This window comes from Corythoichthys intestinalis, chromosome 2 (genome assembly GCF_030265065.1).
Source record: "Corythoichthys intestinalis isolate RoL2023-P3 chromosome 2, ASM3026506v1, whole genome shotgun sequence".
NCBI lineage: Eukaryota > Metazoa > Chordata > Actinopteri > Syngnathiformes > Syngnathidae > Corythoichthys > Corythoichthys intestinalis.
The window spans coordinates 71,844,271-71,869,065 of record NC_080396.1 but is presented as its reverse complement, the minus strand read 5'-3'; the positions used below and the strand labels follow the sequence as shown (position 1 = coordinate 71,869,065).

General features: G+C 38.6%; 1 protein-coding gene across 1 annotated transcript; it reads right to left on the bottom strand.

Moving 5' to 3' along the window:
* Window positions 1-984: 984 nt before the first annotated feature.
* On the bottom strand, window positions 985-16,644 carry adamts1 (ADAM metallopeptidase with thrombospondin type 1 motif, 1). Its single transcript, XM_057830383.1, has 8 exons — window positions 15,637-16,644; window positions 8,921-9,261; window positions 8,686-8,818; window positions 8,090-8,547; window positions 6,787-6,973; window positions 6,530-6,708; window positions 5,729-5,904; window positions 985-4,334 (listed from the first exon to the last, which is right to left on the bottom strand). Exons 1-8 carry the CDS (start codon window positions 16,220-16,222, stop codon window positions 3,617-3,619), a joined length of 2,778 nt encoding a protein of 925 aa, XP_057686366.1. The 5' UTR covers window positions 16,223-16,644; the 3' UTR covers window positions 985-3,616.
* Between the last annotated feature and the right edge of the window lie 8,151 nt (window positions 16,645-24,795).

The following is a 24,795-nucleotide window of genomic DNA, read 5'->3' as shown; positions in this document are numbered from 1 at the left end:
CCTGCATTTGGGTCCATACAACCTGCCTGCCCGCTCATTCCTGACAATAGATTGAGTTATTTTGAGGGGAAAATAAATTAACTCTATTACATAAGCTGCACAAAGACTACTTTTCATTGTGTCAAAGTGTCATTTTGTCACTGTTGTCCCATGAAAAGATATACTAGTACTTAAATATCTTCAGAAATGCGAGGGGTGTAGTCACTTTTGTGATACACTGTACATGCTTGATTTGTTGAATCCCTATGAAACATCTAGACCCCTAAGGTCGTCTGGAACCGGTCTCCTGTATGCTCCAAGAACAAGAACCAAGCAGGGTGAAGCAGCATTTAGTTATTCTTCTTCTCACCTCTGGAACAAATTACCTGAAGGTCTGAAGAGTGCTAAAATTGCTAGCTCCTTTAAATCAGGGCTAAAAATACTTTTGTTTATCACAGCATATCCATAACTGTCTACATATTTCAAACTTCCAAGCTATTTGCTTTTGATTCCTTTTCTGCTTTATTTCCATTTCTGATTTCAATTGAATGCACTTTTTATGTATAAATTTGTTTCCTGTTTCAATTGCCTTTTTTTTTAACGTTCTCTTGATTTAATTGTGATTTTTATGTTGCCTGGAACTCCAGACTAACCGCTGTTCCAGCGATAGAGTCTGGTGACCATTCTGCAGATCAATTTCCAGGGCGGAGCAAGCCACAGCAAACAGACAGCGGAGTGGACCAATCAGCCACGGGCGGACGTGACAATGGTAAAGTGACAAGAAACTTTAGCGTGAGGAAATAAACATACGAGGAGAGCGGAGAAGTTGATTCAACATGGCTAACGCGAGACAGACTGTTGGTTTTAGCGACTCGATGTGACTCATTCATTTTCCAAGCTACTTATCCTCACAAGGTTCGCGGGGGGTACAGGAGCCTATCCCAGCTAACTATGGACAGTTGAATACAGTAGAAATGGAATAACTATGATTTCAAAACCAGAAACTTCACCAGAGTCAATATTTTATTCAAGAACCAATGAAGAACCATATACATATATAGAAAACATTGCATAAATACTCTGCATATTCTACTTCCTTCTGTGATCTCAATAACAAATAAAAAATAATATTAAAAGGGCCACATGATTACATTTAACAGGCTGTACAAAAATAAATAATGTTTGGCTATAAAACTGCACAAAAAATGCCTTCTCGGAAGGCAGGAGAGACTTCCTTATGAAGTAGTAGCAAGGAGACAAGTCCCACTTCTCTGTCTCCACATGCACAATTCTTTGGTTTCCAAGATATGGCTAAATGACAACATACATAGAGAGAAAAAAATGAGTTTAACAATGTGCCGCTGGGAAAAACAAAACAAAAGTGAAGTGCTACAGGTTTGTGATAAATAATTGTTGACTGACAGTTCAGAATAAATCTCCATTTCCATACCTGATGGGGTAGTTAAGTAGAATATGAACATTTTTTCTGTATCTATATACAGTATATCTATACGCCACAGTCATCTCCACAAGCATTAAAGTACGTCCAGCCCAGCTAGGACAAATTACAGAGCTCCACCTAGTGCCACGGTAGGGAAAAAAATGTTTTTAATAGGTAATCTGTAGCCACGGTTTAGTAACCTGTACCCAAAATTTGATAGCGTGTACACACAGATTACTATACTGTAGTTTTAGATCAGCAAAATGTGGGTACAGTCAACTAATTTGTAATCACAGTTAAGTCACCTGTAATTTAATTTGTTGGTAGATATTAGTAAACTGTGTGTAGAGTCAATCTGTACCCACAGATTACTGAATTTTGGAGACAAATGACTAAACTCACAGTTTAGTAATATATAGCCACAATTAAGTAATTTGTAACTGCAGTTTAGTAATCTGTAACAACAGATTAATAAACCGTGGGTGCAGTGTAGGCATCTGTACCCACAACTGAGTATTCTCTGGGAACAGATTAGTAAAATGTGCATATACTGTAGTTTACTAATCTGTACACACAGTTTGGTAACCTGTGGGTACAATTTACTAATCTGTAATCAAAATTGAGTTATATGTGGATAGAGATGAGTAAACTATGGGACGAGATTAGTAATCTTTACCCACAATTGACTAATCTATACTCAAAATTTAGTAATATGTGGGTACAGTTTAGTAATCTGTGCCTACAGTTGAGTATTCTCCGGGTACAGATTAGCAAAATGTGGATATAGTTTACTAATCTGTACCCACAGTTTACTAAACTTTGGGTTCAGTTTATCATTATGTACTCATAATGGAGTTATATGTGGACACAGATTAGTAAAATTTGGTTACAGATTAGGTTAGGGTTAGGGTTTATGTAACCACACTTTACCAATCTATTCTCAGAATTTAGTAACATGTGGGTACAATTTAGTAATCTGTACCCACATACATTATTTCTAAATATGGGTACAGTTTACTAATCTTTACCCACTGTTGAGTAATATGTGGGTACAGTTTAGTAATCTGTGTGCACAGTTGAGTATTCATCGGGTATAGATTCTGTTAGTAAACTGTAGGTAAAATTTAGTTATCTCTACCCGGTTTACTATTCTGTATCTACTGTTAAGTGGTATGTGGGGACAGATTAGTAAACTGTACCCACATATTTCTTAAGGTGGGTAGAGACTACCAATTTGTACCACAGTTGAGTATTCTTTGGGTACAGATGAATTAAATGTGGGTACAATTAATAATCTCTACCCAGTTTACTAATATGTATCTATTGTTGAGTAGTATGTGAGGACAGATTAGTAAACTGCACTCACATATTTCTTAATGTGGGTACAGATGACTAATCTGTACCACAGTTGAGTATTCGCTAGGTACTGATGAGGTAACTGTGGGTACAATTAATAATCTCTAACCAGTTTACTAATCTGTATCTACTGTTGAGTACTATGTGGGGACAGATTAGTAAACTGTACCCACATATTTCTTAATGTGGGTACAGATTACTAATCTGTACCACAGTTGAGTATTCTCTGGGTAGAGATGAGTTAACTGTGGATACAGGTTTGTAATCTATACCCATTGTTGAGCAGTATGCTGGTACAGATTAAAAACTGTGCCCACATATTTCTGAATATGTGTACATATTACTAAACTTTGAGTACAGATTAGTAAACTGTACAAACAGTTTACTAATATGTTTAGTAATATGTACTCATAGCATATGTAGGTACCGATTACAGAACTGTGTGTACAGTTTAGTAAACTGAAATATAATCTGTACCCACAGTTTGGTAACCCATAGGTACAATTTACTAATCTGTACCCACATTTGAGTAATGTTTAATGTACAGAATATGTAATAAAAGACGTTTTTTTCTTGGCAAAAGGGCGGCTATGTAAGAAACAATATATAAATTGCAAATCGTATTTTCATACACTAACATTGGATTTGTAAACAGCACATTCCGATTCACGCGCCACCGCCGCACTCCAAAGACAGGTGGCAGACTTTTTTGTTTCCCTCCGAGTGTGTGACGCAGTCAGTGTGCGTGCGCGGAAAGTCCAGATGCAGTCGTTGACACGGGCCGTTGACTTGAATTTGTAAAAAAAAAAAAAAAACGAGGTCAGATTGCCAAAACGCTCCTTAGCAGGTCCCTCGATAGCACAGCTCCAGCAGGGGTCGAGGTCGGTCTTTGGAGTCGCAGCTGTCGTGGCTCAGCGTGCGGCCGTCGGTGCCCGCGCAGCGAAGCTGGCGTTTACGGAAACCTCGGCCGCAGGTCTTGGAGCACGCCGACCATTCTCCGAGAAGCCAGGAGGGGCAGGCTTGAGAGGCGCAGGGTCGAGAGGCCAAAGGTCGCAGCTCTTCCGGGCAGTCCTGGGACGGGCGGCCTCGGGGATCCAGACACAGCACTTCCCTCTGTTGCGTGCCGCCCCCGCAGGTCCGGGAGCACGGACCCCAGTCCATCAGAGTCCACTCGGCGACGCCCAGATCTGGAATTGCGTTGACGGAACGCCGACGCCCAGCGTCGTCAGGTCTGGGAGCAAAGTAGCTGTACTTGACTCTGGGCCTGGGGGCTTCTCCCACTGACAGCACCTGAATGGTGATAGGCTCGGGGAGAGGGGAAAAGCTGCGGATGCGCTCCAAAGCGGCAGAAGAACCGCTGTAGCGCAGGAGCGCCCCTCCCAGAGCGATGTCCGACTCCACGGTCATTAGCTTGTAATCGCCGTTCAGTAGGTAGGTACCGTCCTGGCGCCGCACTGCCAGGTAACTGTTGTCGTGACGACCGTTGCCGGGGGCTCGTTGTTTGACATCAAGATGTGTGGCACCTGCTGGTATTGTCACCACGTCTTGGTACCCAGGCCTGTACCAAAGACAACGTTTAATCACTTAGAGTTGTTTTTTCCATAAATAGATAGATACATTACATTGAGTGCTACTGACGTCAAGTCCATTTGAAGTAGGAGGGTGGCAGCGGATGAACAGCCCTCCCGCTTTAAATAGATTGAGTTTCTACTAGTGATATACTCATTTCATTTCAAGGCAGAAGCATGAAAAGAGCTTTCATTGCCCCCACCAACATGGCCGCCATAAGGCGTCGTACCCATTAAAGTCAATGTATTGACATCAAAATCAAGTCATAGCTATCTTATTTGTTTAAAAAGTTATTTTATCAATGTCAAAGCGTTTGCCATTCATTCATCGCTTGCCATTGACGGCGCTAGACGTCCAATCCATTTGAACTGGAAGTGATGGTAGCGAACAAACGAAGATTGGACGTCTACTATTGATAAAGTCATTTCAATTCACAGCAGATAGATGCCACAAGGAAAAAAAATAAAAATAAATAAATAAATGAGAGCATATTACACATTTTTAATTTTTTACGTATTATACTTATAATTTTTGGATTTTTTTTTCCTGAATTAAAAAAATATATTTTTAATTAGAGAATATTTGTAATTTTTTCCTTTTTTAAAATTAATTTAAAAAGACAAAATATTAATAATCAGGATGACGTCACTTTTTTTTATTTGATTTTTTTTAAATTTAAAAAATAAACAAATGAATTAAGTTTAATATTTTTTTGTTTAAAATTACTTTTTCGTTTTTTTCTAAATTAAATAAAGGTAAATATCTTTAAAATACAAACACTTTGGGTTTTTTTTTTTTTTAATAAAAAAAACAGGAGTTTTCATATTTAAAACATAAATATGAAAATACACTTTTATTTATAAAAAAAAAAATCATTTATATGTATTACTAGATTAAAAAAATAAAACATAAAGGATTATGCTTTAATCCTCTTATTTAAAATAAATAAAAAAGCGAATATTTCCACTTTAGAAAACACTTAAATTATTATGTATTATTTTAAATTCAAATGTATGTAAAAACCTTTTTTAAAAAATAATAAATATTTAAGCAAATATGTTTTCTTCTAAACCGATACGTTTGCTAATCTGTCAAGAATTTAGCGAGTTAAAGAGTATTTTAGTGGAGAAAATCACTTGCCTTGCCCTGACACAAGATGGCAACCAGACACTTACTCCGCCTATGGACATCTAGACTTATAAATGTGATATCCATGAGGCAGACCACATGGTATTTACTGATGGCGCACGGTATGACGTTTGCCAAGCAATCCGGCGATTAAATTTTTATATTATGACGATTGTTCGAGTTATATTTTTTGGCATGTGAGAAATGTAACGTAGCTGAAATGCGTGAGAGTAAAGACTTGTCCCGAGTATTCACCTGGCACGTTCCAGTGAACCCGATACTTTCTTGCAGGTAGAGCCGTCCCCTCCGCACACGCCACACTTATCGTATCGCCGGCTGGAGCCGATAACTCGATCGCATCCCGCTTTGACACATTGGCCTTGAACGCAAACGGAGGTGGAGTCAGGGCTGCATGGTGTTCCATCTGCCACCTGGGGGCAACAGAGGAACAGGCTCATTTTAAAATCCTTTCTTAAAGCAACATGACTTTTGTCAGGACATACTTAACATCGTGACACGTCCAAATTTCCCTTTCATTTTAAATGGCAGAAAAACATGCGTGGCTGTCATTTTTTTAACATGAATGGAAAATGTGGACGTGCATGGCCGTGAATGGCATGGACGTGCATGGCCTGCAAAACTGCCATATACCCAAAAAAAATGCCATATACCCCCTTCAAAAAATGCCACATGGCAAAATCCATTTTGCTACATGGCAAAAAGAATGCCACATGGCAAAATCAATTTTGCCACATGGCAAAAAAAATTGCCACATAGCAAAATCCATTTTGCCACATGGCAAAAAAATGCTAAATGGTAAAATCTAGTTTTGTCAGATGGCAAAAAAAAAGCCAAATGGCAAAATCCATTTTGCCACAAGGCAAATACCAAATTTGGTTCTCGGCCCTGCTAGGTCTAATGCTGTCAATAAAGGTCAATGAGCTAATAAAATGCAAAAATTTGACAGAAAATTTCTGCTGACAGCGAACAACTAAATAACTGAGTATCCATACTTTTGCAATCAAATCTCAACATGGATACTTTTCACAACCTTACCTTAGATTTGAGGACAAAGAAGTATCCCGTTCCCTTGGCCCTGCACACCAGCTTGCATCGGTCTTTAGGTGAAACTCCAGCATATTTGGGCACCCACTCAACACCTTCGCCGTATCCCAGGGACACTTGAGCTGACATGTCATTGTGAGCCAGACACTGTTCCTCCCGGAATGACAAGCCTGAAGCAAACCAGAAGATTTAGCACTCAGGTCTATTTGCTATGTTCTCCCTGAAATTTCACTAAAGTACCGACTCACCGTTGGTATCGGGGCAGGGTTCCGTGTGACAGGAACGGTACTGGATTCTCTTGCCCTCACAGTACTTGCCTCCGTTCTTGGGTAAAGGGTCATCACATGACCGGAAGGAGTACTGAACTCCGCCCCCGCACGTGCGAGAGCAGTCGCCCCAGGGACCCCACACTCCCCAGCCGCCGTTGATGGGAGTCTAGAAAGATTACAGACTATAGGTTGGAATCTGCTTGACTTGTCACGTTATTAAAATGTTTACATCCATATCGATACAGAGAAAAATACTCAATATTACATAAATAAAACATTTAAAACTAAATGTGCGTGAATGGTTGTGTGTCCAGCACCTCCGCGACCCTCGTGAGGAATAAGCGGCATGGAAAATGAATGAATGAATGAATGTTAAATATTTCAGCGTTTCTCTATTGGTGGTCATTATTTTTGACAAAAAATAATTGCCCCAAAGTTAACAGAACGTGACCCAAAATATATAGTAAGTTACCCACGATGTCCCCAAATCCTCAGAGAGTGACATAAAACCAACAGGAAGTGACCCCAAATGTACAGGAAGTGACTGAGAATACCCCAAAATCAATAGGAAGTTTATCGTTTGGTGGTCATAAATTATTATTATTTTTTTTAAACTGACTAATTGCTCCAAAATTAACAGGAAGTGACCCAAACTATACAGAAAGTGACCAGAGAATGCCCCAAATCATCAAAAAGTGACACAAAATCAACAGGAAGAGACCGGAAATTTTCCACAATTAACAGGAAGTTACCCAAAATATACAGAAAGTGACCCGCGAATGCCGCAAATCATCAAAAAGCGACCCAAGATCAACAGGAAGAGACCAAAGAAGAGGAAGTGAGCCCAAAATTTCCAAAACCAACAGAAAATTACCCGAAATGTCCAGGTAGTGATCTGGGAATGCTCCCAAATAATCAAAATGTGACCCGAAACCACCATAAATATGACCCAAGCCCAATAGAAATTGACCAAACAACAAAAAGTGAGCACAAAATGCCGAAAAATCAAAAGAAAACTGCCCAAAATGTCCAGGAAGTGAGCTGGGAATGCTCCAAAATCATCATAAAGTGACCCAAAACCACCCAAAACCCAAGCCCAAAATCAGCAGGAAGGTTACCGGAAATGCCTCAAAACCAACAGGAACTGAACCCAAAATGCCCAAAAATCAAAAGAAAATTCACCAAAATGAACAGAAAGAGACCTGTAAGTCCTCTAAAATCCATATTTTTATATTATACTCTTCAATAATCTTGCCAAATTTTCCCAGTTTCAAGCGCTCACCTGATGTTTGGAAGCTTGACTCTTGGTGAGACAGCGTCCAGCCAGACAGTAACTGTCGTGACCGCACGACGTTCCGTCGGCCCACGGAGAGTTCTTGGTCTGGCACACCAGCAAACCGTTGGACGTCGTCACGGTGCACCACAGGGCGGCGCAAGTGGTGCTCAGGTCAGGACAATGTTGGGAATCGTCGCCGAAGGTAAGCCGGCACTGATGGTCTGCGTCGTAGACCGTCCCCGGAAGGGGCAGGGGGAGCGCTTGAGGCTTGGCTGGCTTATCTAGCAGACACTGACCGTGGCCATTGTCCAGAAACGTGGTGACCATGAGGGCGGAACAGGGGGACCAAGGCTGCTGCTGGTCAAGGTTGGACAAGGTGGAGGCCATCATGTGGGAGCCCCAGTGGGGGCCGTTGACCCCGGAGCATAGCTGGGAATCATCGTGAGGCATGTTGAAGACATGGCCTGCAGGATCGTACAAAAAAGTACATGTGGTATTACTATCACACCTCGGAACTGCTATTGTTAAGATCTAAAATGTTCCAACTCAATGAGCCATTATTGATACTTTGCCAAACTTTTCACAAGCCTTTTTCGACTCACCTAGTTCATGCGCCACAGTGAACGCAGCTTGCAGTCCATCGTCTTCGATGATGGAGCAGCTTCTCTCTGGGTCACAAACTGTACCGACATCAGCCATTCCAAGAGTGTCACAGGAATGGGCACCACACAGGTCCTAAAGGAGCACACCGTTAGGTCAGTTGCGTAGAGCTGTATCGGTACCGGTACTAGTAAATTCAGAATTGCTCGAAATTCTCCTTGAAACCCTTCAACATACCGTCCTGGTGAAGAGCATGGCTGTGTCGTAGTGCTCCGGGTGGCGATCGCTCGCGGGGTTGTGCTGCCGCTGCCACTGACAAAAGTTGCGGAGTGTCATGGCCGCGTTGGATGACACTTGAGGCCCTCGCTCTTCCTCGTAGACCACCATCAACTTGACCACGGCCAGGCTGATGGAGTTGTGGATGCTCGGGTGGCGGTAGAGGCGGGAGGCCACCGCCATGATGGTAAGGAGGTAAGCCTTCAGACCTGCGCCGTGGAACTCGGCCATGGACTGGTCGGCCACTAGCATGATCTCCAAGTAGCGTGGAGTGGAAACGAAACGTCTGGTCCTGTGGTGGCCTGGAGTAGAGGTGCGGAGAAGGTTGGTTAGTATGTTCAGAGTTGGTTGGTACCCAAGTTAATGGCGACAATTTTTTGTTTCTTATTTAGGTCGTACTTTTACCGATTTTAGAATTTGGAAAGTGTAAACTCATATTTTCAATCAATGGGGACCAGTTGGTTCCCAAGGCAATTTGTGCCGATTTTAGACTTAAAACTATAAACTCATGTTAAATTTGATTTTTTTTATGCCACGCGCTACCCACATAAGCATTGCGATCGACTTTAGAAAATATAAACTCATATTTTCATTCAATAGGGACAGGTTGGTTCCCGTGAAATAGTGACACCTAGTGGTTGAGATGGAAACACATTTTTCGTGCCTGATTTATGTGATATATTTACCGATTTGAAAATGTATAAAATATAAACTCATGTTTTCAATCAATGGTAACCGATTGGTTCCCGTGGAAATGGTGACGCCTGGTGGTTGAGATGGAAACACATTTTTCGTGCCTGATTTATGTAATATTTTTACCGGTTTGAAAATTTATAAAATTAAACTCATGTTTCCAATCAGTGGTGACCGGTTGATTCCCGCGGAAATGGCAATGTCTGGTGGTTGAGATGGGAGCGCATTTTTGCATCTGATTCACGTATTATTTATACTGATTTATAAGTTAATGAAATATAAACTCATGTTTTTAATGAATGTGGATCGGTTGTTTTCAACGGCTTTGTCAACAACTAGTGGTTGAGACGGAAACTGTTTTTGGTGTCTGATCCATGTCATAGTTTTGCTGATTTGCTCACACATGTTGCTCACACAACATAATTAACTATGTACATTTAAAACAATATATTTTTTTGTTTGTTTGTTTTTTTGTTTTTGTTTGATGCTGCGAGCTACCCACACTAGTGTTGCGATCAACTGGTCGATCGTGATCAACGTAATCGGCACCCTTGCTTTTAAAAAATATGAAACTAATTTTATCATTCAATGGAGACCAGTTGGTTCCCGTGCAATGACAAACACCGAGTGGCTGAGATGGAAACACATTTTTTACGCCTGATTTATGTAATATTTTTACCGATTTGAAAATTTAATAAAATATAAACTCATGTTTTTAATCAATGGGGACTGTTTGGTTCCAGTGGCTTTGGCGACAACAGGTGGTTGCGATTGAAACTGTTTTTGGTGTTTTATTCCTGTCCTGTTTTTGCCAATTTTAGACTTTAATGAAATGTAAAGTCATGTTTTCAATCAATGGAGTCCGGTTGGTTCCCGTGGAAATGGCGACGCCTGGTGGTTGAGATGAAAACACATTTTTGCGTCTGATTCATGTAATATTTGTACCGATTTTTAAATTTTAGAAAATTTAAACTCATGTTTTCAACCAATGGGGACCAGTTGTTCCCAAAGCGATGGCGACAACTAGTGGTTGAGACGGGTACCGTTTTTGGTGTCTGATCCATGTCATAGTTTTGCCGATTTCTGCCTTTTGAAAATACAAACTCATGTTTTCAATCAATGGAGACTGGTTGGTTCCCGTGCAATGGCACCACCTGGTGGCTGAGATGGAAACACATTTATCGCGCCTGATTTATCTAATATTTTTACAGATTTTAAAATTCAATAAAATATAAACTCATATTTTCAATCAATGTGGACCGGTTGGTTCCAACAGCTCTGGCGATCCATTTCATAGTTTTGCTGATTTTAGACTTGAGAAAATACAAACTCATGTTTTCATTCAATGGAGACCGGTTGGTTCCCATGGAAATGGCGACGCCGGGTGGTTCAGATCGAAACACATTTTTGCGTCTGATTTATGCATGTAATATTTTCACCCATTTTAGAATTTAATGAAATAGAAGCTAATATTTTCAATCAATAAGAACCAGTTGGTTCCCGAGTTGATAGCGACAATAAGCGGTTTAAACAAAAAACTTTTGTTTTGGTAATATGTATACCGATTTTAGAATATAGAAAATGTAAACTCATGTTTTCAATCAATGGGGACTGGTTGGTTCTCAAGACAATGGCGGCCCCTGGTGGTTGGGAGAGATAACAAAATTGTGAACGGTTTATATCGTGTTTTTTAAAAACCAATTTGAATGCCATTTGTTAAAAATACAAACTCATGTTTTCAACCAATATCGACCAGTTAGTGCCAGAGGCCCAAGCGCCGCATGGTGGTTGAGGCGGAATCAAATTCTCGTGTCCGATTTATGTCGTATTTTAACAAATTTTAGAGTTTAGGAAATATAAACTCTTTGTTTTCAGTCAGTGGGGACCAGTTGGTTTCCATGGCACTGTTGACACACTGTAGTTGTTCCTGATTGAGCTCATATTTTTGACGATTTTAGAATTCGGAAAATATAAACTCGTGTTGTCAATCAATGAGATTGGCTTCCATTGACATTCCATCGATTTTAACATTTTAACATTTTAAGATTGGACGTCCATCGATGTCAATGGCAGTGAATGAGTTGAAAGGGGGATTGGTAGCATATCTACGCTTTTAAAAGTGAGGACAATCTGAAATATGGCTATTTTAGCAAGAAACACGAGGAGCCTATGACTCAGCGTTGTGACTCCTTTGACCTTTTTGCAGGAAAATTCTAAGTGAAAATCCTTTGTAGTGGACACATTTCTGTACCAGGAGGCGAGTTTGCACGCCTCAGCACTGCCTGGCTCTGCTTAAACCCTTGCCTCCCCTCCCTGGGGATGGAGGACTTGTATGTATACTGGTATGTATACTGTATGTACAGAGCTGTCCTTTCTAGCTATTGGTGAGCTTTCATTGTGCTAACTTTTGTCAATTTTTAAAAAATTTCTAGCAGGAAAATGAGAAGAAGCTGTTTTTTCTGCATTTCTGGGAATGCCCTCAAACCATCAGAGAAGGACCCAAACGAAAAGAATGTGACTTGTAAGTGCCGCAAAACTGTCAGAAAATGACCCAAAATGTCCCAGTATCAACAGGAAGTAACCAGGTTCTGTTGATTTTAGGTAACTTTCTGATTAGAGCTAGCTATTGGTGACTTTTCAATGTGTTTAATTTGTCAATTTTTATTTATTTATTTATTTTATTTTAGCAGGCACATGTTACGTCTAAGTTTAAGAAGCTACAAAAATGTTCAAGTAGTGTTACTTCAAAATAATTTTACTCAAGTTAAAGTAAAGGTAGTCATAAAAAAATAATGTAGCCAAGTACAAGTAAAAAAGTATTTGGTAAAAATGCACGATATTATCGCTTACCGATAATTATCGGCCGATAATGGCAGTTATGACGTGACACCAATAATCCAGATTTTTAAAAAATCAACTGATATTGCAATCCAATAATTATAAACTTGACTTAGCCTCCAAATGTGCACATGTGCGCAATCGACACAGTTTTGTCTAATTCTGCGCCGGCGCCTCAACCCCTCCTGAAGGCATTTTTGTGCAATTACCGGTAATTATAAATACGTAGGTATTATTAATATGAATGAACATTGTTTAGTTGTTGGAATTTACTAGTTGTTCATATTTTAAGTTGTAAAAGTAGCAATAAATTAGCAATAAATTCTATTTTTGCACAGTAATATTTGCTCTTGTGTATAAATTAAAATCTTATATACTGTATATCTTTTACTAGAATTATCGTCTTGATATTATCGGCTGAAAGGAGGATGAAATTATTGGTTATCAGTATCGGTTGAAAAATGCATCATTGTGCATTACTAGTATTTGGTGAAAAGAATACTTAAGTACTGCGGAACTGCTCAGAACATCTGATTTACTTTTTTAAGCAATGGGGGGAAAAAATCACCGTACAAGCCATCCATAGGAAATTTAATATTATACTGTAACTGTACCATAACCTACTATATGACCATATTAGGTCAAAAATATTAAGACTATAGAAAATTTTACAAAAATGAAACATATTTCCTACCATAAAATTCAAATGATCATATCTCCGATAGAAAATAATGCATTACTACTTACCTCTGAGTAGTACACACAGGTAGCACACGTTTAAAAAAAAAAAAAAAAGGCTTAATAGGCTATAAATGTACATAATAAGGCTTAATATTAAATCTTATTCCCTTATTTAAAGTAATTACAGTGTATTCATAGGTTGTCGTATTTATATTGATTTATTTTGTATGTTCTATGGTGTACAGGAATTCAATCTATTATGTCCTTGTTGTCTTTGCTGATTTGATTATTTACTTTTAATGTGAAATGTGGAAGCCCTACAAAAAATGGTTAGCCACATTCCTGTACGATAAGGCGTTCAAACATTTATTGCATAACAAAAAACAAAAATTCTGAAAATAATTTAAAAAAAAAAAGAATATTCTCTAATTTTTGCACTTTAAGGTGCACCCGACTATAAGCCGCCACCCACCAAATTTGACACGAAAACAACATTTGTTCATAGATAAGCCCCACTGGCCTATTAGCCGTAGCTGTCATCACTGTATTATGGGATATTTACACCAAAAGATATTAATCGGTAACACTTTATCTGACAGTGGCGCCATAAAACTGTCATTAGACCAAAAGAACCACCATGAAGCTTTGAACCAATTGGCTGCAAAGCTTCATTGCTTCCAGAAGCTTCATTTTGTCACGTTCTGCTGCTGGTTGGATTGTTTTGTTGCAGAGCTCATTGTGGGGGCGTTCCTGACGTCGCACCTGCACTGAATGCGGGCTCATCAACACAACATTTAAGCACGGGTGATCCCGAAGCAAGCTGCCGAGATATTGCTTTGCTGATCACCATTGTATTCTCGCACTATAGCCTTGCTAAATTCGCGTATACTCTGCCTAGGATTTTTGTTCGTGTGCTGCCCTCCTTTGAATCTCTACCTTGTGCAGGTATTTGAGTATTTGTGTTCAGCCTTTTTCGGCTTTCTGCCTATTTTACTCATTTACCCTCGAGTTTGTATTATTGAGCCCCGTCGACCTACTGTCATGGACCCTTTTTGTTTTTTCTGCCTTTCTGCAATCGCGTGTTGTTTTTCATTTGTGATTAATAAACCCTTGTACGCCATTCCCGCTTGTGTCTGCTGCATGGTCCAAACTTGTTTCCGAATTCGCGCTTGTAACACATTTGTCCACCACTGCTCCCTCGGGGGAGACATTCAACCACTGCTGCCACCTGCTGTCAACACTGTTGTCATCCAACATGCCTCCAAGCATGCATTGCAGCGCAACAGATGTAAATAACAATCAAAATTCATGTTCTATGCGAAATATTTCTTCAGTTACTGTTCCAGTTGTTTCATGAATTGCTAGTTATGGTATATGGTAACATTTTATTTGACAGTGGCGCCACAAGACTCATTAGACAATCATAATTATGACATAAGACTGTCATGAGCATTAATGAATGCTTATAACAGATGTATTTAATGTTATTATCTCACTTTTGAATGGATGTAAAAGATCTGAGTTGGACATAAATGGAGTTAGATACATCATTTGCCGGATGACACTAAATGACATCGGTCATATGCATTCAGTAATGCCCATGTCATGTCATTATTATGCCAGTCTTATGCCAGTCTTGTGACACTGCTGCAAATAAAGTGTTACCTATTAACCCAAGTAAATCAACAAATAAGCCGCACTGGACTAAAAGCCGTAGGTTTAAAGATGAGGGAAAAAAGTAGTGGCTTATTGTCCGAAAATTACGGTACATAAAAGGTTTAAAAAAAAAAAAAGTTTTTATTACAATTTGGGAACAAAGTCAAATAACATGTATTATATGTATTGCTTTCAAATGCAAAATCTGAATAAATACATTGAAAACACAGACACAAACAAACAAACAAACAAATTATTTGAGGGGGGCGCTACTCTGCGGTTCACTTATATATATATATACTTATATATATATATATACACACACACATCCACAAATAATAAGGCTTAATATGAAAAGTTACACCATATTTTAAAGTAATCACAAAGTATTCATAGGTTATCACATTTCTATAGATTTATTGTGTATGTTCCATGATGTGCTGGAATTAAAGCTATGTCATTGTTGTTTTTTCTGATCAATTATTTTTTTAAAAATGTCCTACAATAATATTTGGCCACATTCCTGTCTGAAAAGGTGTTTTGTTGAATAAAAAAAAGACCTGAATATGAAATAATAGTATAAATATATTATAAGTATAGGAAAATATTACAACATTGGAATAAATTATACATTTTAAAAAATAGGGAGTTACTTTTTAATCATAATGCATGGAATTATTTTTTATTAGTGGGGGTGCGGTGGGGGGCTACAACAAGTTTTGCCCAGTGCTTAAACTTGCAAATAGGAGCGTCCCTGTTGAAGAGTTACCTATAGTGGCATGAAAAAAAGAAGGAAAAAAAGGACTTACCAGTCGATTCTACTTTGACGTCAGGCTTCTTCTCGCCATTACTCGGCACCCTCTCCTCGTCCTCATTGACCCCGCACTTGGAGCTCCCGTCCCCGGCCGTTTCCCGAGCCCTCCGGCGGATGAAGTGAACCCCCTCCTCCGTCCCAAAGTCATTTCCCTTGCCGGGTTTGATCATGTACTCTTCCCCTTTAAAGTAAAATCCACCACTCAACCCCTGGCACAGGTTCAACGCAGCGGCCGAGTGTTCTTCTCCATTCACCGTCCCCGAGAAGAAACACCCGGAATCGTCCGTGCTCTCGGTCTCCCGATTCGGTTCGGATTCAGGACTGGCCACAACTTGGAAGACGAAACCCGGAGCCAGGAAAGTATGATCGGGTTCCAGTTTCAAAACCATCTCTTGACCAAACACGTCCAGCTTGTAGACTCTCATCTGGGACAGCTTCTGCTTTTCTTCAGGGGAGAAGGTTCGCCCCGGTTCGGCGTTACTCGCCATTGGGTCTAACCTGACCGGTACTACGGTACTCTCTTCCCAAGCGCCGCATAGACTGACCATAAAACCAATGGAAATGCAGAAAAACCACATCATATAAGTACTAATAAAAAAATATATATATATATATACAGTTTCTAAGTCTAAAAAATGTCCAAATCCAGTGCAAAAATAAAAAAAATTAAATCACATTCAAACTAAAACTGGACCTCAGTAGTAATCCAACAGTTCCTCCAAAAACTTTCAAAGTTGCAGAGTCTTCTTTTTTATTTTGCTTTTTTTTCCTAACCCTCCAGATGGATTCGCTGCTATTTGACTGGCAGGCAAAAAGGTCCCATTATATATCCGCCCCGGCGCTAGGCCACGCCCCTTTTTCGAGTGGTCCTTTGATGTGAGGTGCCAGGTCATGTGCGTAACCAAAACTTTTCAGGTTGTCATAATACTCAATCATTGTTGCGCTGATGTGGATTTCTGCCTAAAAACTGCAATTACCCATTCACTGCTATTGACGGCGATAGACGTCCAATCCGTTCTGACTGTTAGAGATCGTTCAAGTCAAAAATGGATTGGAGTTGGGACGTCTATAGTCGTGATTGCTTTGAAAAAAAAAATCCTCCGGGCCGTTTTGAATGTTCTGATCCTCAGCCAGAATCGTTTTCTCGGGGAAAAAGAGGAGAAAGGGGGCGCTGAGCTCTTAAGGTGGACCGAGTCTTAACTTTTGCCAGCTCCTGCATTGAAACCCATTCAAATCCGGTCGATTTCACCCCCGCCCGTCCGTCCGAACTCGTCCTCCTCGGAACGACTCACGAATAGAGTAAAGTTTCACCTAAATACATTTGAAAACGTCCACCTTAACTCATTATCTGCCATTAACATCGAATGATGAACCACAATTGCTTTAAAAAAACGCCGTTTTTACATTTATCACATACAACATTGTCAAATTACCATTTCCAATACTAAGACTACATAAACACATCAACAACCTTCCGACTGTCCAATCGGCTTTAATTTTATTTCAAACATTAACACTAATTGCCATTGACGGCGATTGACGTCCAATCCAGTTGGACATCTGTCGCACTGAAACGTGATCATTCAATGCCAACTATACCAATTGAGTAGGATTTGACATCTATCGCTGTCAATGAGTGAGTTAAAAAATTTCATTGAAAAGGAGTTATTGCAGTTCAAACTTTGATCACTAGATGTCAGAAACGAGCTAAGAAAAGGGAAACATGTTGACTGCTGCTATCAACAGGTTGACCAATGGGTGACGCCGTTGAATCATATCATCATAAGACCGTCTGCGTTTTCTATTATTTCGATATACAGTATATTATTATTATGTCGGAATATTCACATAAATGATGGCCTCATATTATCAGAAGTACAAATTCTACCGAATTAATGCGAATTTCTGACCCAAAAATAAAAATAAAACTTTTTCCCCTGAATTCCTTAATTTACATTTAACAAATTTACGTGAAGCATTGGAAGGATGCATAAGCAGGGGTGAAAGTGGGCCAGAACGGTCAGGAACGCAGTTCCGGTATAAGATTCCGGGCAGGAACGCAGTTCCGGTATAAGATTCAGGGCCGGAATACTGTTCCGGTACACGGTGCTTCGATTCCAAAAATATGACGGCAACTGTCAAAACGTTATGTAAAAATTTTTTTTTTAAATGCTGAGCTGCCACACATGCGTTTCATGTCCAAGAAGAAAACAATCCACCAACATCAGATTTACATGCACAAGTGTTAATAACAAGCATAATAAAGTGCTTATGTAGCGTAATCCGTTTCCACCAATATTTATTATTTGTTTTATTCCACGGACGGCATGAAGGTTTCCCTAGCTGCTGCTGTTATCCGAGTCTGGCGACGATGAGTCACGTCAATGTGCAAATGCACGTGGCAAAGCAAAACGCTTGGACTCATTAATCCGTTCAATTGGCTGACATACTGACATGTGATCAGCAAAGATAGTTAGCTAGCTAGTGCATGTTTTCTGGAACAGCAACAAAAAAAGAAAGAGTTTTTTGAATTGATGCGACAAAAAAAGGGCGACGCAACAGAAAATGGATCAAATCTTTAAGAGCAAGGAAAGAGTTGAGGAGGCTTATTTATCATGTTTAGTTTTATTTGCTCTGATGGGGAGGTTCAGAACATCTTAGCTGTCAATGTGCACTTTGGACTTATATTTGTTCATTTATTTTAGGCTACTTATTAATTTCCTTATGATTTAAAAAAGTCAATGCTTGTGCGATCTTCAAAATATACTGTATGCCATTTCACTCTGCATAAGATGAGTCATTTGTACTTATTTTTCTGAATGTATGTTTTTTATATCTTTATTATTAAAAAACAAAGTAAATGTTTACATTAACTTCAATTTTAGTGTGCATCCTATCTTCTTTAGTAGTTAAAATTGAGATTTGGCATTTAGTATGCGAGGAAATGAGGGAAAATAAAAATTAGGAGATGGAGGTTGGGATTATTGGATTATTATTATTTGGACACAGACACAGACACTCGAAGGCGAAGGACGCATTTCTGAATGTCAAAAATTGGATATTTGATATTTTCTGCGTCCTTTATGGTATACTGGGGACGGGTTTCAATAAGCTTCGACTTCTCCCGTCAGCCCTTTTCTTTTCGGGTTGAATTAATTGTAAACACATATAATTGCTGTATGCCTGAAGGGAAAATAAATAAATGATAAATAAATTATTGCTGTTTTTGTTAAATTTTACTTTGCAAATCATTGAAAAAATACAATTTTAAATGAAAATCAGTTTTTGTATGAGTTATAGAAATAACTGTGCCAAAACAGTTTTTTTTGCATTTCAGTAGTTTTAGGAAGTTTGCCCCCCCCCCCCCAAAAAAAGTAAAAAAATTAAAACATAAATAAACAAAATTTCTGGCTCCGTGGCGACCTTCCTGCAAGAAATTCTAGCCACTTTCACCCCTGTGCATAAGTACATGAAAATATTCTTGATTGAAAATAAACAAACATAAGAACTAAGTACAGACAATTAAATAGGAAATATACAGATAAAAACTAGAAAATTGAATATTAAAAAATCATCGAATTATATTAAATAATTAGGGAATAAGAATAAATATAGAAAATGAACTTAAAATATATATTCAAAATCTAATATTTATAATACATTTAAAAATTAAAAAAGGATAATAATTTCTTCACTTGTATTTATTGTTCATATTTTCAACAGAACATTTTTTTTAGTTTTTAGTAGTAAAAAGTTATTATTTTACAATAACTTTTTTAATTTGTAACTTTTCCAATTTTAATATTTTAAATTTAGGGTTATCCCATTTTAGTTGATTTTCAAATTATTTTTTAAAAATGTATTTTCTTTATTTTTTCTATCTACTTTTTTTTTTTTTTAACTCATTGGCTGCCTTCGGCAGCACTAGACGTCCGATCCATTTGGACTAAAAGATGTTTGAACGGTGGTACACACAACAAACATAATATTTTGTTGTGAGCCCCCCAAAGTGTACCTAATTGCAGAAATTATGGATATGGTGGTATTTATTACTATTATTTTTAGCTAATTCCTAGCATAACTCAAACATGCTAGCAAGTAATTGGCTCGCAACAGATGTTTGAAACGATTAGACACAACAAACATAATATTTTGCTGTAAGCTCCCCAAAGTGTACGTAATTGCAGATATTATGTATATGGTGGTATTTTTTTCTTTTTCTTTTTTTTTTTTTTAGCTAATTCCTAGCATAACTCAAACTTACTAACAAGTAAACAGCTAGCAACAGATGCTTGAAATTTGTACTCACTCACAAAAAACAAAAACACAATATATTGCTTTGAGCCCCCCCCCCAAAGGTACTTACTTACAGATAACGTGTACGTATATATACATATATATATACACACACACACACACACACACACACACACACACACACACACACACACACACACACACACACACACACACACACACACACACACATATATATACACATACATATATATATATATATATATATATATATATATATAAGTTAGCTAATTCCTTGCGTAACTCAAACATGCTAACAAGTAATTGGCTAATAGCAGATGTTCGAACAGTGGTATGCACAAAAAATATAATATTTTGCTGTGAGTCCTTATACAGTGTAATTAATTGCAGATATTATGCATATGATTGTAGATTTTTTTTAACCAGTTCCTTCCACAACTCAAAAATGCTATTAAGTAATTGGCTAGCAAGATGTTTGAAATGATTACACACAACAAAACATAATATTTTGCTTTGAGCACTCCAAAAAGTACCTGCTGATAATATGTGCACACTTATGAGGTTTTTAGCTAATTCCTAGCATAACTCAAACATGCTAACAAGTAATTGGCTCGCAGCAGATGGTCGAATGGTGGTATGCACAACAAATATAATATTAATCTTTGAGTGTTATGTATATGGTTGTAGTGTTTTTTTAGCCAATTCCTTGCACAAGTCAAAAATCCTAACAAGTACTTGACTAGCAACATGTTTGAAATTATTACACACAACAAAACATAATATTTTGCTTTGAGCACCCCAAAAAGTACCAGCGGATACTATGTGTACACTTATGAGTTTTTTAGCTCATTCCTAGCATAACTCAAACATGCTAACAAGTAATTGGCTAGCAGCAGATGTTCGAATGGTGGTATGCAAAACAAATATAATATTTAGCTTTGAGTGTGTTATGTATATAGTTGTAGTGTTTTTTTTTAGCCAATTTCTTGTACAACTATAGAATGCTGACAATTAATTGGCTAGCAACATGTTTGAAATGATTACATCCAACAAAACATATTATGCTTTGAGCACCCAAAAAGAACCTGCGAAAAATATGTGTACACTTATTAGGTTTTTAGCTAATTCCTAGCATAAATCAAACATGCTAACAAGTAATTGGCTTGTAGCAGATGTTCGAATGGTGGTATGGACAACAAATATAATATTTAGCTTTGAGAATTGAGTGTGTTATGTATATGGTTGTAGTTTTTTTTTTTTTTTTTTTTTTTTAGCTAATTCCTTGCACAACTAAAAATGCTAACAACTAATCGGCTCACAACAGATGTGTCAAAAGTTTTACATCCAACAAAACATAACATTTTGCATTAAGCCTCCTAACAAAGTACTGGTAAAGCTTACTTTTAGTGGTCCCTAACTGTCGACCAATCACATGCATTCCCTTTCATCGGAATGACGCCCGGCCTTAAAATATTGATCTCTCATACTAGCCCCTTACCCATACCTTTACACTAAAGGTAACAAAAAAAAAACCACCTCGCCAAGCCCTAAATCTTTAATCCCTTACCCCTAGCCTAGGCTAACCTTAGCCAGAATTCCTAGACCCCGCCCCTACGACAGTTGGGGACCACTAACAGTAATCTTTCCCTAAAGTACTTACTTCTAGAAAATGTGTATGGTTGTGAGATGTTTACCCAATTCCTAGCATAACTCAAACATCCTAACAAGTAGATGGCTATAGTAACAGATGTTTGAATGGCGGTACACACAAATAACATAATTTTGCTGTGAGCACCCCAAAAGGTACTTATTGTACTTGCAGATAATGTGCCCAGTTGTGATATTTTTAGCTAATGCCTAGCATAACTCAAAGATGCTAACGAGTAAATGGCTAGCAACAGAATTTTGAAAAGCTTACACAGAGCAAAACAAAAAAATAATATTTTGCTTTGAGCACGCCAAAGTGTACCCACTTTCAGGTAATATGAGTCCCGTCATGACAATTTTTAATGTGACATACTGATTTTAAAGTGCCTGTGACAGCATAAAAAAAATCTTAAATCGTTATTATTCGTCATTATTATGTGAATTAGAATAATATTTTGAGACGATTTGACTATACACAACAATTTGGCAACGCGCAGATGACGAGAAATTAGTTTTTTAATCTGCCGTTTAGTCCTGTCTGTCATTATAGCACTCTATCGTCCCCAGCTGGAGGATGACGTCGGCAGAGTCACGATTTTATCTGACTTAGAATTCAGCCCACTGAGGGGGAATTATTCAGAACGAGGAAAATGCGACGAAGAGAGCAGCAAAATGTCATTATTTTAATCTCACTACTCCAATATTTTCACAGGTTATTCTTTTTATCTAAGTATTTTTCCCCAATTGCTAAATAAATGGTATGGTCATGATCAGTGTTGTTAATCTTACTGAAAAAAAGTAATTAATTATAGTTACAAATTACTTCTCCCAAAAAGTAATTGCGTTAGTAACTCAATTACCTGAATGTAAGAGTAATTAGTTACTTGGCAAAGTAATTGGTGATAATTACTTTTCTTTTTTTTTCCTCAAAAAAACAAAAAACAAAAAAACATTGGCCACACTATGTGAAATTTTTTGGTACAATTGGCCCGAGCCCAATTCTTTACCCTAATTTACCCTTTACCCTGAATCAACTGTTAAAAGTTGTTAGAATTGCTCCCATTATTGAATTAGTTCCCTTCTCTCTACTTTTGACATATGAAAGTTTAAAAACTGTTTCATCATTTAAAGATAGACTCAAGTCAAGATTTTGCCGATTTAGAAGTATTTTATATAAAAAGTTACTTAGGTTCGCTAGGAAGGTTCTCTACAACAGAGCCGTCCTAAAACGTCTACTGCTTCAAGATGGCGGCTGTCTACTAACGCATTTAGTGCCATGTCTGTCATTTTGCATCTAGTTATATCTATATACAGTACATGTGATATCTACCATGTCTACCATATCTACCATAAAATGCAGGCGTAGTTTGTAGGCTATCGGCTACAACATGTATTATTGGAGCTACCTAGCATCGCGTTTGCTCGGCGTCACAACTTTCTTGCCTCCTCCCAACTCCTGCTCTGCTCTGTCGTCTCGGTGAGTCCGTCTCCCTCAGACTTTTCGACCAATATAGTAACGCATAGTAACCTATGCCTTTCCGTCCTCAGTAACGGTAACGGCGTTGCCACGATGAGAAAAGTAATTAATTAGATTACCCACTACTGAAAAAAATAACGCCGTTAGTAACGCCGTTATATTGTAACGCCGTTATTAACAACACTGGTCATGATAAATAACAGTACTGTGCTAAAGGGAAAATGAAATATTCAAAATGCATTTATTCAGTACGACATGGCAAAATTACTCCATAATGGTCAAAACTGTCAACTTCTTGCACCTCCCGAATGATATTTTATGCCACCGGAGTTAGTCCGGCTTTTGTCATTTACCTGCCCCGGATTCGGGGAGTGTAAACAAACCAGGAGCGACAGCTAGCCAACATGCTAACTTGAACAGAGTCTTATTCTTGCCTTTCAAAGTGAAAAATCACACAAATCTACCCCGGGTCATGTCACACGGTGGCGGGGTTGTCGATTGTCTTCACCGATTGAACCAACCCCCGCAGCGGCGAGCAAGTTACAGTTCGTCGTTCCCCTGCTGCGGGCAGGAGAGCTCGTTTGCCGGGGAAGCAGCTGGAGAATGACCGCCGGACAAACCGGCCGACGTCGGAGGAGCGCGTAGCTGCCCGAGCCCAACCCGAGTATTGTGGTCTATTGCCGGGCACACGGAGAGGGCAGAGGGGGTTGGAAGTCTGGACGATATGTAGAACCGCACGAATATGAGCTGAGTATAGCGCTCTCCCGGCGGGCACGTGAAGAGGACCGAGGGGGGTGTGCGACAAGCTGCCGGTTGTCGGCCGAGGACAAGGAGCATTGTCAGCCACAAAATGCAAGCCACCTCCTTAGTAAAATGTGTGCCATGATCGCAGTATTTGACATAATACAAAACACGTAGCTTACTCACTTCCACATAAGTACAATGGTCCCACAGTTTTCGGACTTGTTTTGACCAATCTCAGGGTGAACGGGAACGTTTTGAAACCCAGAAAGGCTCACACGCACCCTTGTTGCACCCTGGTGCATCAACAAAACCCTGCAGCACATTTGGCTGGCGTGATGCGAAAAATAAACAAATTAATCCGCAAAATCATCTGAATCCATAGTCCATCTGCATGCTATAAAGCAATGCTGTATTGTAAGATGCTGACGTCACATTTGCATTCCTCCTCAATACAGGGAGTTATTTACTTTCATGGTGCGGGATTGAAAAAATTGAATATATAAATCGATTGCTTCCACACACATTCAAGCGGTCCATTTCATTGAGCAGCATAAAATACCATGTGACATATGAAATAAACATGCTTTTTGCTGTCATAGGCACTTTAAGAATTGAAATACCGTGCTGGCCCGAATAAAAGACGGCCCTGATTATAAGACGACCCCCTCTTTTTCAAGACTCAAGTTTGAAAAAAGACTTTTTGAACACCAAATTAATTTTTATGCAGAAAATAATTACAGCACATCTGAAACAAATGATTATAACAATATATTTGAGAGAACAAGCATGTTATTTTGCCTCATTCAAATCTTAATATCTGAACATTTAGATATGTAAACTAAAGTGCAATCACATTCGTAAATGAATGGCTTCTGGCTTTTGAAATGTAAATAAACCAATCTATTGTGATAAAACAACAAAATTGCAATAACTGCATTAACCATCAAAGTGAAGTCTAACTGTAACTGTACTCTTGAAAAACATTGCAATAATTCTATTCAATTCAAT

Coding starts and splice junctions, on each gene's coding strand:
- adamts1 (XM_057830383.1), bottom strand. CDS start 16,222: ATGATGTGGTTTTTCTGCATTTCCATTGGTTTTATGGTCAGTCTATGC. Junction 6,974..8,089: donor GTCAAGCTTCCAAACATCAG/GTGAGCGCTTGA, acceptor TAATCTTTCTAG/ACTCCCATCAACGGCGGCTG. Junction 5,905..6,529: donor TCTTTGTCCTCAAATCTAAG/GTAAGGTTGTGA, acceptor TGTTGCCCCCAG/GTGGCAGATGGAACACCATG.